General features: G+C 39.9%; 1 protein-coding gene across 3 annotated transcripts in view; it reads right to left on the bottom strand.

Moving 5' to 3' along the window:
- The window catches only part of MIB1 (mindbomb E3 ubiquitin protein ligase 1), a 165,003-nt gene that overhangs the window by 104,166 nt on the left and 43,962 nt on the right, over positions 1-16,875 (bottom strand). For all 3 annotated transcript variants that reach the window (XM_036321330.1, XM_036321329.1, XM_036321331.1), the window contains exons 5-9: positions 15,721-15,787; positions 14,376-14,580; positions 9,015-9,198; positions 3,168-3,312; positions 1,407-1,540 (exon numbers count right to left, since the gene is read on the bottom strand). In XM_036321330.1, coding sequence (XP_036177223.1) covers positions 1,407-1,540; positions 3,168-3,312; positions 9,015-9,198; positions 14,376-14,580; positions 15,721-15,787 — 735 coding nt within the window. The remainder of the gene's footprint in view (positions 1-1,406; positions 1,541-3,167; positions 3,313-9,014; positions 9,199-14,375; positions 14,581-15,720; positions 15,788-16,875) is intronic.

The following is a 16,875-nucleotide window of genomic DNA, read 5'->3' as shown; positions in this document are numbered from 1 at the left end:
TCTCTTCTCTTATTCAATATTCATAAGGTTGGTATCCAGGTTTATAACCAGAAGAACTACTAGAGATCTTTCTGGGGAGTCAGACCAGCCCAAGAGAAAAGACCTAAAGACCAATACCCAAGAATAATCCAAGGAAATGTCCAAATCACTCGATGGTGAAAACCAGAGTCGACAAACACACACACACACACACACACACACACACACACACACACACACGCCTTTTACTGATCACTCTCATAGATAAATGGACAACCAAGGAACACCAGACATCTGAGGAATAGCCTCTGACATGAAAAGATTGTTTGGAAGAAGTTAAAGAGGTAAAAATAGTTGACTCTGGAAGAATGAGAAAATAAGTTGAGAAGGAGATACCATTTCTCATAAATCTTGAAGTATTTTTCCCTTAAATTTTTAGAATGTATGACACTTAAAAAATAACTAAGATACCAATCAGTAATTAAATTTTTAAAATTAAGTATAAAATGTAAATCTGCTTGATTGACTATGACTATAGAAGTCTGACTCTATATTTCAAACACAAAAACATTGGTACTTTCCTATCAGTAACAAATTATTTGTGATATATCTTACAACCAATCAAAAAACCACTTTGTTGTGCTGTTGCAATTGCTCTCTCAAATAAGCCTAAAATGCTATGTGAGTTCATAGGAATAGTTTATACCTTACAATTATAGATCTGATCTTCTTCAAACTGTCTAGCATATTTACATACAAAGATGTGGCAACAAAAGCCTTCGTAAACACCGCGACTGCCACTCCACTTACAATCTTGGTCTGCACTAAATATCATATTGATGCCAGCATGGCAGCAATGGCAAAGCCAAAGGATGACTAAGTAAGAACCAAAATAACCCATTTAAAATATGGCTTATATGAATAGTAAGATTACAACATAAACTATTAAGATTTACAAAGTGCATGACCTCTAAGTCATCTGCCTTACAAACTATGAAATAGTCAAGTTTCACAGGGAAGAACGGGTAAAAAGTTTAGATTAAATATTTTAAAAAGGATAGAAAATTGCTTATAATATTTACTAAAATATATTTAAAACACATGTTATTGACATGAGAAAAAAATCACTCAATTTCCCAAAAGGACACTAATCACTTAAAAGCCTAAATATAAATTTTGTCAATCATAAAATAAACGTCACAGTGTTAAAATAAGAAAATTACAATATCTTTTAGAAATGCACACTGAAAAATGATGGCTGGTGTCTTCTTTAAAATATCTCAGAAAAACAAGGACTAAAACGCATGTGGCAAAGTCTTAATAAATATTGAAGTAATGTGGCAAAATCTAAATAACTGTTGAAGTATAAGGTTCATTATACTATTCTATTTTAGTGTATCCTTCAAAATAATTTTTTAAATGCTCACATCCACATCTGGTCTTTTTAGCAAATCTTCCACTTTAGCAACATCTCCATTGGCAGCAGCCTTAACTAATTCTTCATTGAGGTCACCAGATTCTTGGGTTTCAAATAATTTCTTCAAGAGTTGGGAAAGTCTTTCTGTAAAGCATCAAATAAAGCTGCTAATACATGAGAATCTCAAATTTTAACTACTAACAGACAAGCATTAACCATATGCCCATAACATATACTTTTTCTTTTTTATTTCTATGTTATTTTTTATTATGCTACAGATATTACCACTGCAAGTTACAATTATATATATATATATATATATATATATATATCTGCATTAAATTTGAGCCCATAAGTATTTCAAGTGTTTTCCAATTCCAATGTCTTTCAAGTTACAATTTCAGAAAAAGCAGAGAATTATAATAACAATAATTCAGATGTGGAAGTCAAACCAAAGATATTAGAAATGAATACATCACAATAGGACTACCACAATGATACAAACTTCCCTTGAGGTCACCAGCACAACGAGTCTCTGAGCTCAGTGCTACAGATCTTAAAATAAATCAACAGATCAATGATTATGACTCAAAAGAAATGTAATCTCTATAACATCAGAGGAAATATTTTAGAGGCAAACCAATTTTCAGTTGAAAATGGACATCTAAGTATTAACAACATATTTCAAAGGTGCCCACTAATTAGTTTAGACTAAAACGAGAAAGAACTAGGGATTTACAGACGCTTTCCTAACATATTTTTTCTAAACAGCATTAATCAGTAGAAAACCTACTCAGTTCTACTCCTTAATTCTTGGATCTTCTTATTGGAAAGCAACGAAATCACACAATGGGGCAGAATACCACCAAGTTTACATTGCTTGAGAGAAGGATATTAACCATCCTTCACTCTTTTAATTTGTATGTAGTCAGCCTGTTGTGATACCATCTAACCTCGAGGTAAAAATAAACACCACCTGATTTAAAATGTAAGCACACTAGCAAATTACAGCAGGAAAGAAAAGACAGAAGCAGAGGAAGTAAAAGCAGTACAAAATAAAATTAGAAGTCACTCATGTTTTCCTTCACTTTCTTAATATTTATTTTACTGTTATGGTTCTACCTTCTTTTCTGGATGACAACAATATATCTCAGTAACTTATAATTTGTTGTAGAATGAACTGAGTCTGTGTACATAAAGCTGGAGCAGAGGAATGAAAGACTGAGCTTGAGTCTACCCAAGCATCCAGCATATTCACATCTCAACATGGTTTTCTACTCATTGTAGAATGTATAGTAACTCTTATCGAACAGTAAGAGAAAAAATATGGCTGAGATGTAAAAATATCGAGAAAGAAAGCCATCTGCTAGCAATAATGTTGACAACGAAAGGAAAATAAAACAGTCTAAGAAAGTGATGGTTCTTTGGCAGAAAACAAAAGTTCTGACTAAAGAAAAAAATGTTGAATTTTAGATATCTTAGATTTGATGTGGAGAAGCACTCAATATATCTAAGATAGAGCACATATTTATGGAATTTTTCCAGTGCATACCTCAGCCAGAAGATAGGTTGTTCGTTGTATGGGGGGGGGGGGGGGGGGGGAGAAAAAAATTATAAAAGTTTAAAAGGCAGTTAACATTCAAGCAAAGTTATGTCATCTGAGAGAAAACCAAGAACACATACAACATTACTGGTATATGAGAACTGGGAAATTAGCAAAGGTTCTAATGTAAGTCATATTACTCTTAAAGAAACATGAAACAAAACATACCACCAGATGCATTGCTAATGGCTGATCCTGCAGATGCCACCTTGGAAACTGCTGCTGGATTGTATGTCCAGGATGTGCCACAAACTTCCACCTTTAAATCGCTGTCTGAATAAATCTGTTGTACTCGGCCAACTTTACCTAAAGTCTTTTAAAAAAAATTAGATTCATGTTTCCAAGTCCACAGTATATACCATAAAAATCAAACACCAGGTTTTACATGTTTAAATAATTTATTTTATTTTGTTCCTAAAGGAAAACTATTAAAGAATAACCATACTCCAATGGGTTATTCATTAACTACAAACTTTAAAGATTAACTTTTTAAAATATTTTAATAAAACTACTATATTTCCACAAAAATATAAAAAATAAATCATGAATCTATCTTATTTATAAAAGTCCACAAAATTTTGCTTTTTGATATTTAACCCTTCTTTTTTAACCCAAAAGATAAATCTTGAGAACTTAGAGCTCAAGTGGTACACAATCCATCATCAATCTAAGACTAAAAATATAAAGTCTGATTTCTAAAAATATATATATATATTTAAATTTAAAAGGGCTCAAAGTTTACATCTATGTTTAAATCCTTTTTTGAATCATGACTTAAGTGTGTAGAAATAACATGCCTATTAAATATGGGAGAAAAAAGGGCAATAAGGTACAGAAAACAATCAGCAACAGCAGTTACCATGTGGCAAATGTTGTTCTAATGTTCTAACACAGCAATTTTCAACCTTTTTCATGTCATGGCACACATAAACTAATTACTAAAATTCTGTGGCACACCCAAAACAGTATTTTACTTATTTATTTGTTTACTTATTTGGTTAATCCTCACCTGAGGATATTTTTCCCATTAATTTTTAGAGAGTGGAAGGGAAGAGGGAGAGGGGAGAGAGAGAAACAATGATGTGCAAGAGACACATCTATTAGTTGTCTCCCAAACGTGCCTCAACCAGGGCGGGGACTGAACCTGCAACCCTTTGGTCTGCAGGCCAACACTCCAATCACTGAGTCAAACTGGCCAGAGCCAAAACTGTATATTTTTTATTGATCTGCCAAAAAAAAAAAAAGGTATAATTTTTATTGATTTACAAATAAAATAATAGTAATTACCTATGCTTTTTGCTCCAAAGTGCCGTTTTTAAGAATCGGGTGTCTATACTTGTATATAAAGATTTCTGTTACCAAGCATTCACCAATAAGACGCAACTTTATGTGCCATGAACAATAAAAAACAACTCTGCTATATGACCCTGAAAGTTAAGTGCTAGCATTAGCCCCATTTCAAACTTAGTTCCAAAATCCATTCTCTTAAACATAACATAATAGCAAATAATAATACTAGAAAATTGGTAAAGTATAGTAATAATATCTGACTATTTTTAAGACAGGGCATTCACATGGATAGCTATTGCTGTGTTGGCTGTCATCATTTCTTTATTTGACAGTCTAAGGCAGTGGTTCTCAACCTTCCTAATGCCGTGACCCTTTAATACAGTTCCTCATGTTGTGGTGACCCCCAATTTCATTGTTATAAATTGAACATAATTAAAGCATGGTGATTAATCACAAAAACAATGTGTAATTATACATGTGTTTTCCGATGGTCTTAGGTGACCCCTGTGAAAGGGTTGTTCGACCCCCAAAGGGGTCGCGACCCACAGGTTGAGAACCGCTGGTTTAAGGGAAAAGAAGTCAGTGCCCTGACTAAATAGTAAGGTATTATATGTTTCAAAAATTCTTGCAGCACTCCGGTGTGCCTTTCACAGCACACCAGCTGGAAATCACTATTCTAAGAGCTTTATATGTACTGACCTACCTAATACTATAACCCTGAAAGTTAAGTGCTAGCATTAGCCCCATTTCAAACTTAGTTCCAAAATCCATTCTCTTAAACATAATAGAATCCTATATTATAAAAGGCTAATATGCAAATCTACCAAACGGCGGAACGAACAGTCGCTATGACACGAACTGACCACCAAGGGAAGATACTCAACGCAGGAGCTGCCCCCTGGTGGTCAGTGGGCTCCCACAGGGGATGCACAGCTCAGCCAGAAACCAGGCTCATGGCTGGCAAGCGCAACAGCAGTGGCGGGAATCTCTCCCGCCTCCATGGCAGCGCTAAGGATGTCCATCAGTTGGACATCCCACGAGGGCTCCAGGACTGCGAGAGGGTGCAGGCCAGACTGAGGAACACCCCAAGTGCACAAATTTCATGCACCAGGTCTCTAGCAGCAAATAACAATACTAGAAAATTGGTAAAGTATAGTAATAATATCTGACTACTTTCTAACACAGAGAAGAAATTGCCTTGACTTGTTTTCTCTTTTGACTTCTCTGCAGCATCTGACCCTAACTTTAAGAAACTATTCCACTGATTTCTAGATGACAGTCTAATCTTTCTGTCTGTTTCTCCCCTTCTTCCACTCAGAAGTTCCTTTTCCTTCTTCAGATCCCCAAATATGTTCATTCTCCAAAAATTTATTCATTCATTTTTTACTCTTCTTCCTTGAAAACTTAATCCACATTGACAACTATCATCTTACTTCAAAAGACTTGAAAATATACTTCTCTAGCCCTGTTTAACTCTCTCCTTGCCCCCCAACACACACCAATTTTAACTTCTTGTAAGACATTTTCACTTGGAATTTTCCACCATGATCTCAAACTCTGGGAGTAGCTGCATTCTTTGTTTTTTCCTCCTTAACTGTTCATTATGGAAAATCTCAAACACACAAAAGAAGACAACAATATTTCTTTTTCCTTGTAATTCTGTAGGGTATATTCCTTCTATAAGGATATAAAGACAAACTACTGTTTTTAAAAATCATTTGGAATTTCCTTTTTATATGGTTACTAGAGGCCCGGTGCCTGAAAATTCAGTGCACTGGAGGGGGGAATCCCTCAGCCCAGCCTGCCCTCTCTCATTAAGTCCAGGAGCCCTCAGGAGTGGGAGGCGACCCGGCAATCACAAGCCTCAGCCGGCCCTGGTTACCTGAGCCTCGGGCGGCCCTAGGAGCCTGGGCAGCCGCCATCCGAGGCTTGTCTGTGCCTCGGGCCAGCCCTGGGCGGCTGGGGGGTTGAGGAGACTGGGGAACTCTGGAGGCAGGTGCGCGGAGCCCAGCCTTGTCACATGCCTGCCGCCCCAGCGGAGCTGAGGGGACTGGGCGCCGCCATCTTTGAGGGTGTGGCAGTCAATTAGCATATTCCCTCATTGGCTGTGGCAGTCTATTAGCATATTCCCTTATTAGTTGTGGGTGCCGCCATCTTTTGAGGGTGTGGCAGTCAATTAGAATAGTCCCTCCTTATTGGCTGTGGGCACTGCCATCTTTGAGGGTGTGGAAGTCAATTAGCATATTCCTTTCTTATTGGCTGTGGACGCCACCATCTTTGCAACAGCATGACAGTCAATTAGCATATTCCGTCTTTATTAGATAGAACGCCAACAGAAAATACATTTAGGTTTGTTTCATTTTATTTTCCACTTCTAGGAGTTTCATTTTTGAATTTGTTTTATAGTTGTATAAAATATGTAGTTTCAAGTCAAATCTATAAAATAAGACATATTCAAAGATGTCTCTCTTCTACCTCTGTCCTGTGTCATATTCCTTTTTTATATATGAACTAGAGGCCCGGTGCACAAAAATATGTGCACTCGGGAGGGGTGGGGGCGTCCCTCAGCCCGGGCTGTGCCTTCTCGCAGTCTGGGACCCCTCGGGAGATAACGACCTGCTGGCTTAGGCCTGCCCCCGGGTGGCAGAGGGCAGGCCCAATCCCTAGGTGCAGCCCCTGGTCGGGCTCAGAGCAGGGCCGATTGGGGAGTTGGGGTGCCGCCCCCTGTCATGCACAGAGCAGGGCAGATTGGCAGGTTGCGATGCCACCCTCAGTCACGCTCAGGGTAGGGCTGATTGGGGGGTTGGGGCACCGCCCCCTGTCATATTCAAGGCAGGGTCAATGGGGAGGTTGTGGCAACACCCCCTGTCACGCACAGAGCAGGGCCCATCAGGGGGGTTGGGGCTCCGTACCGTCATGCACAGAGCAGGGCCAATCGGGGTTGGGGCGCTGCCCCCTGTCACGCACAGAGCTGGGCCCATCAGGGGGGTTGGGGCTCCGTACACTGTCACGCACAGAGCAGGGTCAATCAGGGGGTTGGGGAGCTCCCCCCTGTCATGCACAGAGCAGGGTCTATCAGGGGGTTGAGGAGCTCCCCCTTCACTCACAGAGTAGGGCCGATAGGGGAGTTGGGGCACCGCCCCGTCACACTCAGGGCAGGGCCGATCAGGGGGTTGGGGCACCGCCACTGTCACACTCAGGGCAGGGCCGATGGGGAGGTTATGGCTCTACCCCATCACACACAGAGCAGGGCCCGTGGGGGCGGGGGGGGCGTTGGGGCACCGCACCCTGTCACACACAGAGCAAGGCCAATCAGGGGGTTGAGGCGCTGCACCCTGTCACACACAGAGCCACAGGGCAATCAGGGGGTTGGGGAGCTCCCCCCTATCAGGCACAGAGCAGGGCTGATCAGGGGGTTGGGGCGACTTCCCCTGTCAGGAACAGAGCAGGGCGGATAGGGAGGTTGTGGCCCCGCCCCCTGTCACACACACAGCCACAGGGCGATCAGGGGGTTTGGGCGCTGCCCCCTGTCACGCTGATCCCGGTGCCGGGAGGCCTCTCGGCTCTGCTGATCCTGGTGCTGGGAGGCCTCGCGGCTCCACTGATCCCGGTGCTGGGAGGCATATTACCCTTTTACTATATAGGATAGAGGCCTGGTGCATGGGTGGGGCTGGCTGGTTTGCCCTGAAGGGTGTCCTGGATCAGGGTGGGGGTCCCCACTGGGGTGCCTGGCCAGTCTGGGTGAGGGGCTGAGGGCTGTTTTCAGGCCGACTGAAGCTCCCAACTGCTCCTTTTTTTTCTTTTTTTTTTTTATTCTGGGCCAGCTTTAGCTCTGGCTCCAGCTCTGAGGCCTCTGCTGCTGAAAGAAGGTATCTGGTTTGTCTGGGTTCTATAATCGAAATAATGTATAACTCCAGCTCTGAGATCCCGGGCTTGCTGAAAGCAGGTTTCTGGGGTTTTGTTTAGCTTCTATATTTGTTACAATGTTTCTTAAACTGCAAGCTCAGAGGCCGGCAAGGCAGGCGGGGAACGTTGGAGTCCTCCGTCACTGAAGTAAGCAAGCCTCATGTTAGTTTCAAGCTGCCTGGCTGCCGGCTGCCATCTTGGCTGGCAGTTAATTTGCATATCACCCTGATTAGTCAATGGGCAGGGTAGCGGTCATACGCCAATTACCATGTTTCTCTTTTATTAGATAGGATACTTTTTTAAAACTTTATGGTTAATCCTCCCATTGTTTTTCTCTTTTAAATATAAAGTTTATATTAAAACTTTATATTAAGCTATATTGTCCTGATGGTTACATTTACAATAATACCCTTACATATATATCCACATTCCCTCACTTAAAATACATATAGTTTATTGGTGCACTAGTATAGACAATATTAAAATTTGTCTTTCAGGTGTTCTTCCCTGTACCCTCTTTCTTCACTAATATTTTTATTTTAAATAATAGTATTTAGTCCCAATTAGTACTTTATCCCTACATTACACTCTCCACTAATGACTCTATCAAGAAATATTAACTGTAGCCCTTTTTGGACCTTCCCTGGCTAATTTAACTAGAATAACTTAAAAAATAAAAGGCATAATTATGCCTAGATGCCAATAAAGAACAAAATTCTCAAAGGATTATGCTAATTTAGTTTATAAAATTAAAGTATTTCTAAAAATTACATAAGCATGGTATAATTCCTAGTCCAAAACTATTTTATATATACTTACTGGGAGCATAGCTTCAGCCCATTCTCCATGTCCTCTTTGCAGAAGCTTAATTCTTTCCAGATCATAACAAACTTGTACAAGATCACCCACTTGAAACTGTGAGGTGCCTCCTTCTGCACCTTGAGCAGCATCCCCACTTCGGACAATGTTTGCTTTAGTGAGAACAGCAGGATTGAAGGTCCACCTAAGGATCAAAGCCAAAATTCAAAATGAGCTAAGTTTAATTTTAACATAACATTTTTTGTTAAGCACTGCCGGGAGAAAAGCCTTATAACACATCAAAAAAAAGTAAAGCCATCCTTTATAATTACATCCTGAATTATTTGTATTTCATTTTATAATTTTAAAATACAAATTTGGGAAAAGAATCATCATAATCTCACCACCCTAATATGATAGATATACTTCTGTGTAGATATATTACCCTTTGCATATTAAAAATTGTTATAAAAATAATACACATTCATTGTTAAAAATTAAAACTTTTCAGAACCATGTAAAGTATGGGAACCTTGAGAAGGAGCCTATCTGCCAAGAAGGACTCCTCAGGGTTAACTGGGCCCAAGTCTAGCAGCCATGTGGACACAAGCCACTCACACATTCTGCATTTGAGGGAAAAGCTACAGAGTGAGCTGCCAGTCTCCTGCACCCTGTTTCAGAATTCTGAGTCAATCCTTACAAGGGAGTTCCTGGTATCATTTTCTGACCAACGGACTGAGACCTGCCACATACAATCAGAACTGTGCAGCTATATCATTAGCTCTATCTGACCAATCAGAAATACACCATAATGACCAAATCAGAATAAACAATTTTGACCAATGAGGACCATACCATTTGGGTTAATCAGAACTCTGCAATTTCAATTTCTCATTTGTATAAAAATTCACAGACACCAGGGAGGAACTTTCTCTATGAAATATAACACTTTCAGTTTTCACCAGAGGTTGCATTTCCTAGATTTGTAAACCTGAATAAAGTTTCTTCTCTTTCCACAACTGATACTGATAATTTTTGTAGACAAATGACAGTTCCATTACACACACATTTGGATCACCATTCCCCACTCCACTAGAAGCCACTATTAATACTACATTGTGAATCAGTGCATATCTATCAATATGCTAAGTGATAATTATAATGTAGGAAAAGAACTGTTTTCTTTTCCATAAATGGAATTATAATTCTGTGGCTTCTTTTTTCTCAGAGAATGTACCTGGGAAGATTTATTTATCAATGTCACAGACATGGAACTACTTATTTCAGTTTAATGGTCACAGAGTATTCTATAACATGGATAAACACTAATTACTTAAAGTATTTCTGCCCTGCCGGCGTGGCTCAGTGGTCGAGTGTCAACCTATAAAACAGGAGGTCACCGGCTCAATTCCCGGTCAGGGCATATGCCTGCGTTGTGGGCTCGATCCCCAGTTTAGAGTGTGCAGGAGCAGCTAATCAATGACTCTCTCTCATCATTGATATTTCTATCACTCTCTGCATCTCTGAAATCAATAAAAATATTTTTTTAAAAAATAAAGTATTTCCAAATTTTCACTACAGTATTACGAACAATACTATAAAGAACATCTCTTTATAAACATCCTGTGCACATGGGGTCAGTATTTCATTAGAAATTCTTGGAAGAATTACCTAATTAAAGTATACAATTTGTTTACAATTCTAATAAATAGAGCCAATCTGCTCTACAGAGTACACCATTTCTCCATATCATTGCCAATCTCATGGCTAAAAATAGTATTTAGGTTTAACTTGTCATGGATGGGTATTGTACATGATTGTAATCACTTTAGCAAAACAAATTTGGGTTCTGACTTCTTCTTTTCTATACATATGCATTTTTCTATGCCGCTACCATTTTCATAACTACCATTCTATTGGCTACTTAACATTCTACCAAATAATTGTATCATAATATATATCTCCTAGTCCAACTCCAAAGATAAAAGTTTCCATAGTCACCCTAGCTGGTTTGGTTCAGTGGATAGAGCATCAGCCTGGGGACTGAAGAGTCCCGAGTTCAATTCTGGTCAAGGGAACATGCCAGGGTTGCAAGCTCCATCCCCAGTAGGGGGCATTCAGGAGGCAGCCAATCAGTAATTCTCTCTCATCATTGATATTTCTATCTCTCTCTCCCTCTCCATTCCTCTCTAAAATCAATAAAAATATTTTTTTAAATAAATAAAAGCTTCCCTAGTCAAATAAGCTTTTATAATAGGGTCATCCTATATAATAAAGTATATGCTAATTAGACCATACAGCCTTCTGGGATGTCCTTCCAGATGACTGTCCGGACAAAGCCGGGGCTGCGAGAGCCAGCTGAGGCTGCAAGGGGCTGCGAGGGCTGAACCCCTTGCACGAATTTCATACATCGGGCCTCTAGTTATTATATAAAAGACTAGTGGCCTGGTGCATGAAATTCATGCACTTGGGGGGTGGAGGGCCCCCAGCCTGGTCTGTGCCCTGTCACAGTGCAGGAGCCCCATGATCCATTGCCCCAAAGAGGTAGGCCCCGCCCACCCATCCGGGGCTCCTCAATGGATTGCCCCAAAGAGGTAGGCCAGAACCAGGGTTCCCACCTCCAAGCCACACAGAGCCGAGGGACCCCCAGGCCTCGCCGTGCAGAGGCCTTCGCCAGGCCCCGTGCCCGGGCCGGGCTGCACAGAGGCCTCCGGACCCCTGGCACAGGCGCACGGAGGCCTCCGCTGGGCCCCACCCCCAGGCCGCACAGAGGCAGCCACCAAGCCCCAGGCCTCCTGGTGATGGATTGTGACAGCAGGACACAAGTCCCCGACACTGCAAGTCCCTGCCCACCTGAGCCTGCTGCACACAGAGCCTGCTGATCAGTCGTTTACACGTGAGGGTGTCCAGACCATTTGCATATTACCCTTTTATTAGTATAGATGTTGAGTGGTCACAACATAAAAAAACTTATTTACTAAAGTTCTGTAACCATATACACTTTGCTTTGTAAAACAACCATAAAGAGAAAGAAGTGCCTCTGATCAGTTAAGAATAAAAATCACATACACAAAGTTTTCTTTGTGGCTTTATCAATCACAGTCCCCTTTATCTCACTCAATATTCCAAAATTTACCAGATCTATTATAGTGCCTGAACACAGCAGTATTTATTTAAGTTGTTCCCTCTGCCTACAGTGCTCCCCTTCCTTGGTGAAAATCGAGTTGATCTTCCAATCTTATGCACAATGTAATTTTCTCTCTGAAGTTTTTCTATGATTTGCCCAACTGAAATGATCACTCTTCTTTTGTACCTTCAGAATACCCTGAATACTCACTCTCATAATTACTTACAACATATTAATGCTTATTTTTGGTTTTGTCTATCCAAACTAAAAGTAAAACCCCTTCAAAGCAGAGAACCATGTCTTAATGTGTTTATAATCCTACCACTAATCACAGGGCCCAACACAGTATTTCATAAATTAGTATTTAATAAACTTTTGTTGAATAAATAAAGAAGAAAAAGAAGTTATTTTCTAAAACTCACATGTCATTATTACTGCTAACACCATTGCCCAAGAAAGAATTCTGCAAGTAATCATCCTAATTTATGTTAACCTAACATTTAGAGTTTTTATCATAAAAGGGTGTTAGATTTTGTCATGTTTTTTCTGCATCTCTTGACATGATCCTATATAATAAAAGCCTAATATGCAAATTGTCCCCTCGACCAGGAGTTTGACTGGGCGTTCAAGAGCTCGCTATGATGTGCACTGACCACGAGGGGGCGGCGCAGAACATGGCGGGCGTGTGAGACATGGTGCTGGCAGCAGGCGGCAGTGGAGGCACTGCCAGCCCCAATGGGCCACAACGAGAGTGGGACCACAGCAGGATGGTGAAGCAAGTAAGCGGGTGGCACCAGGTCAAGGCGGGTGCAAGCTGGGCCCAATCACCTTGCTGATCACCCTGCAGACGGCAACCAACGGCGGCAGAAGGGGTTGGGGCTGCCGCCCGGCTCCCAGGCACTGAGGGAGCCAGAAGGGCGCCCAATGACTCAGGCCAAAGGGGGTGAATAGGGGCCCAGGTGCTGCCCAGGGCCCAGAGGTCAGCTGGGACCTGCCCTTCCACACCAGATGCTCATGCTTCGATCGCCAGCCAGACCTAGGGACCAGACCAGTGCATGAATTTCATGCACCAGGCCTCTAATCATGTATAAAATCTGAATACAATTAGAATTCTATACTTTGGTAAGCAACTTAATGTTAATTTTTCTAATTCCCTAAAGAACCTCAGGAGGAATTGGGTGAAAAAGATAAAGGGATTAAGAAGTGCAAATTGGTAATTACAAAATAGTCACAGATATAGCATAGGAAATATAGTCAATAATATTGTAATAACTATGTATGGTTCCAGGTGAGTACTGGAAGTATTAGGGGAATACTTTGTAAAGTATATGATTGTCTAACCACTATGCTGTACACTTGAAACTAATTCAAAAGATATTGAATGTAAACTGTAATTGAAAAATAAAAAAATTTAAAAAGCAGAAAAATATAACCTCAGAGTTTCTTTATGTACATGTCAGCAATAAAGTTGGACAATTATTCAATTTAACTACTGCTTTTTCTTTAAAATGTCATAAACATACAAGTAAATTAGACATATTTTGCCTAAAGAGCAAATACATAAAAGGTACAGGCCCAATCTCCAAGAAACTCGCAACCTAGAGGTCAAATAAATAATCATTTTAATAGATAACAGGAGACCTAAACAGATGAATAATGTATGCATACACCAAGGAGAGCAGAAGAAGAGAGGAGATTCCCAAGTATCTAACTAAGCTCAATATCTATAGGATGCAAACCAGTTAATCCAGAGAAAGAGGGGATAAAAGAGGGAAGGGTATTCTGCATGAAGGGAATGGTATGTGCAAAGGAAAAGAAGTGAGAAAATGCATGTAACTCTATGTTGCTGATAAGGATTAGTATGTGTGTATGTGTCTATGGCAGAGAAAGCTGTGTTATCAAGATATAACCCTGGAGATAAGGGCCAGAAGAGTATTAATTTTATCCTTCTCATTCAGGATAAATGCACTCATTGTGAACACAAACTTTCTGCTATACTTGGACCTAACAATGACACAATATATTCTGCTCCCTGAAGGAGAGACACACACACACACACACACACACACACACACACACACACACACATACTTCTTGACATTTATTCCCTTCCACCTTACCAACATATTCTGGATTTTTACCTACTGAGAGCTACCTTTAAAGACTCTTTGGTTATAGCAGATTATTTGCTTTCTTTAAGACTCTTTTCTCTAGCTTTATTTCCCATTACTGAAAAATTAAGAAATAGCACCAACCTATTGCCACTCGGATACTGTACTACAATGTCATGATCTTCATCGATGCCACAAACAGTTCCAGTTGTAGTTAAAGTCTCAAACATGCCATCAGTCCATCCTCCATGACCATGCTGCAAAGACTGTACAATTTCTAGGTCAAGGTCTATATTTACCAGGTCACCAATCTGCAACCCACCAGGATTTCTATTGCCATTCTGCTCACCTGTAATTGCAGAGGGGGTTGACAAAGGAAAAAGAAAGTTATAGCAACAACATGCAACTGCATTATTTTTAAACAAGAACAAGCTGTAGGACTTCAAAGATTCATAATCATGAAACACTACAATGAGAAATCCAAATCTGCATGTTGGTTCTATCCTTTTCGTGTGAAGGCAAGACATAAGAGTTACTTTTTTTGGTGCCAAAACCTGGGATCGCAAGGAAGTTTTTGGTAGCAAGAGAAATGGATGCTCTCAGCAAAAACATATGTATTTCTTCTATATTTTCCTTTAAAAATAATAAGGTGTCATGCAAGTAAAGAGCACTTTTTATCAAAAAGGAAAATCCAATGATTTAGAAAGAGGAACACAGAGTCTACATGAGAAAGAAAAGCATTCAGAGACTAAAGGCTTAATCAGATAAATGTGGTAAATGTTCATCATGACAACAATAAAGAATCAATAAAATGAAGGTAGTTTTGGTTTTCTTATTCTTTTTTATTTTAATGATAAGTGAAATTATATTTATTATATTACTTTAATCTTGGGAGTTGTTCTTGCATTAGAAAGATTCCATAAGCTAAGGATTCCATAAGCTTTAAATTGTCAGATTCTGTTCGTAATAATGAAGAGAAGTAATATCTAATACAAAGTTTTTCAATAAGTTTACAGTTAAAAGAAAAAGTTTCAAATATATTATGACATAAATGGCATGTCAATTCTCAAGATATGACAACTCAGTGTCTACATAAATCATTTAAAAAGAACAAATTCTTGCCCTGGCTGATTTGGCTCAGTGGATAGAGAGTCGGCCTGCGGACTGAACGGTCCCAGGTTCGATTCCAGTCAGGGGCACATGCCCAAGTTGTGGGCTCAATCCCCAGTAGGGGGTGTGTAGGAGGCAGCCAATCAATGATTCTCTCTCATCATTAATGTTTCTATCTCTCTCTCCCTCTCCCTTCTTCTCTGAAATAAAAATATATATATATATTTTTAAAAAGGACAAATTATTTAAAACCAAAATAAGACCAAAAAAATATCTCTTCAAATAGCTTTAATGGTAACTAATTTGTTAAAAGTCCACTTAAATATTTTAATGAATTCTGACCCATTATTTAGTTATTTCCTCCATTCTGCTAACTCACCTAGCACAGGGCAGTGATCTCTGTAGAAAGAACCTCCTTTGGCATCCTGGACACACTTCAGATCAGACTAAGAAAGAAAACAAAAAAATCACTCTTGAAAATGTCAAGTATAGCTCAATACCTAAAACAGAAAAAATGTTCATTCAAAACATACTCTCAGCATAAAAAGGTGAAGGGATTGAGAAGTACAGATTGGCAGTTCCAAAACAGCCACGGGGACTGCAAAGTATAGCATCAGAAATATGGTCAATAATATTGTAATAAAAAAAAAAAGCAGAGGGGCAGTTATTTTATATTTTAGAAACATGAAATAGAGTGCTTGAATATATGTATTGATTACACAACTATTACATTACTATTATACTTTATTATTAAAATAAGCCTTAGGGTAAACCTCAAAAACAAAAAAATTAATTTTAACATCTATTGTAATATATATTTTTACTAGAGGCCCAATGCACGAATTCATGCACCAATGGGATCCCTTGGCGTGGACTGCGGGATCAGGCCGAAACCAGCACTCCAACATCCCCCAAGGGGTCCTGAATGCAAGAGGGCACAGGCCATGCCAAGGAACCCCACTGGTGCACGATCAGAGCCAGGGAGGGATGCAGGAGGTTGGCCAGCCAGGGAGGGACCGCAGGAGGGCTCTAGGGTGTGTCCAGCCCATCTCATTCAGTTCCGATTGTCCAGACCCCAGCAGCAAGCTAACCTACCAGTCAGAGAGCCTGCCCGCTGCACGTCATAATGACTAGTCAACCGGTCAACTATCTGCTCCCTGGTGGTCAGTGCACATCAGAGCAAGCAGTTGAGCGGCCTTAGCATATCATTAGTATATTACACTTTGATTGGTTAAACAAACAACCGGATGACCAGACACACTTAGCATATTAGGCTTTTATTATATAGGATCAGCCACCAAAGCCTAGAATGCAAGTATACCATAAAATCTCATTATAATACTATTTTCCATGCCCCTGCCAAGGAGCAGCCTTACAGATGATCCTAAGTCTTAGATTCTTACACTGACTATTAAATAGTTCAAGCAAATATAGTAAAAATGAAAGTTTATTAAATTTTCAAGTTTATAGATTTCCCCTCCTATTATATATTAATGATGATTCAAATGTCTGTATTCTGACAAAAAGAGATGAC

Source organism: Myotis myotis, unplaced genomic scaffold (genome assembly GCF_014108235.1).
Source record: "Myotis myotis isolate mMyoMyo1 unplaced genomic scaffold, mMyoMyo1.p scaffold_m19_p_9, whole genome shotgun sequence".
In the NCBI taxonomy this organism is placed as follows: domain Eukaryota; kingdom Metazoa; phylum Chordata; class Mammalia; order Chiroptera; family Vespertilionidae; genus Myotis; species Myotis myotis.
The sequence above is the reverse complement of the archived record's forward strand: the minus strand, read 5'-3'. Positions and strand labels throughout refer to the sequence as shown.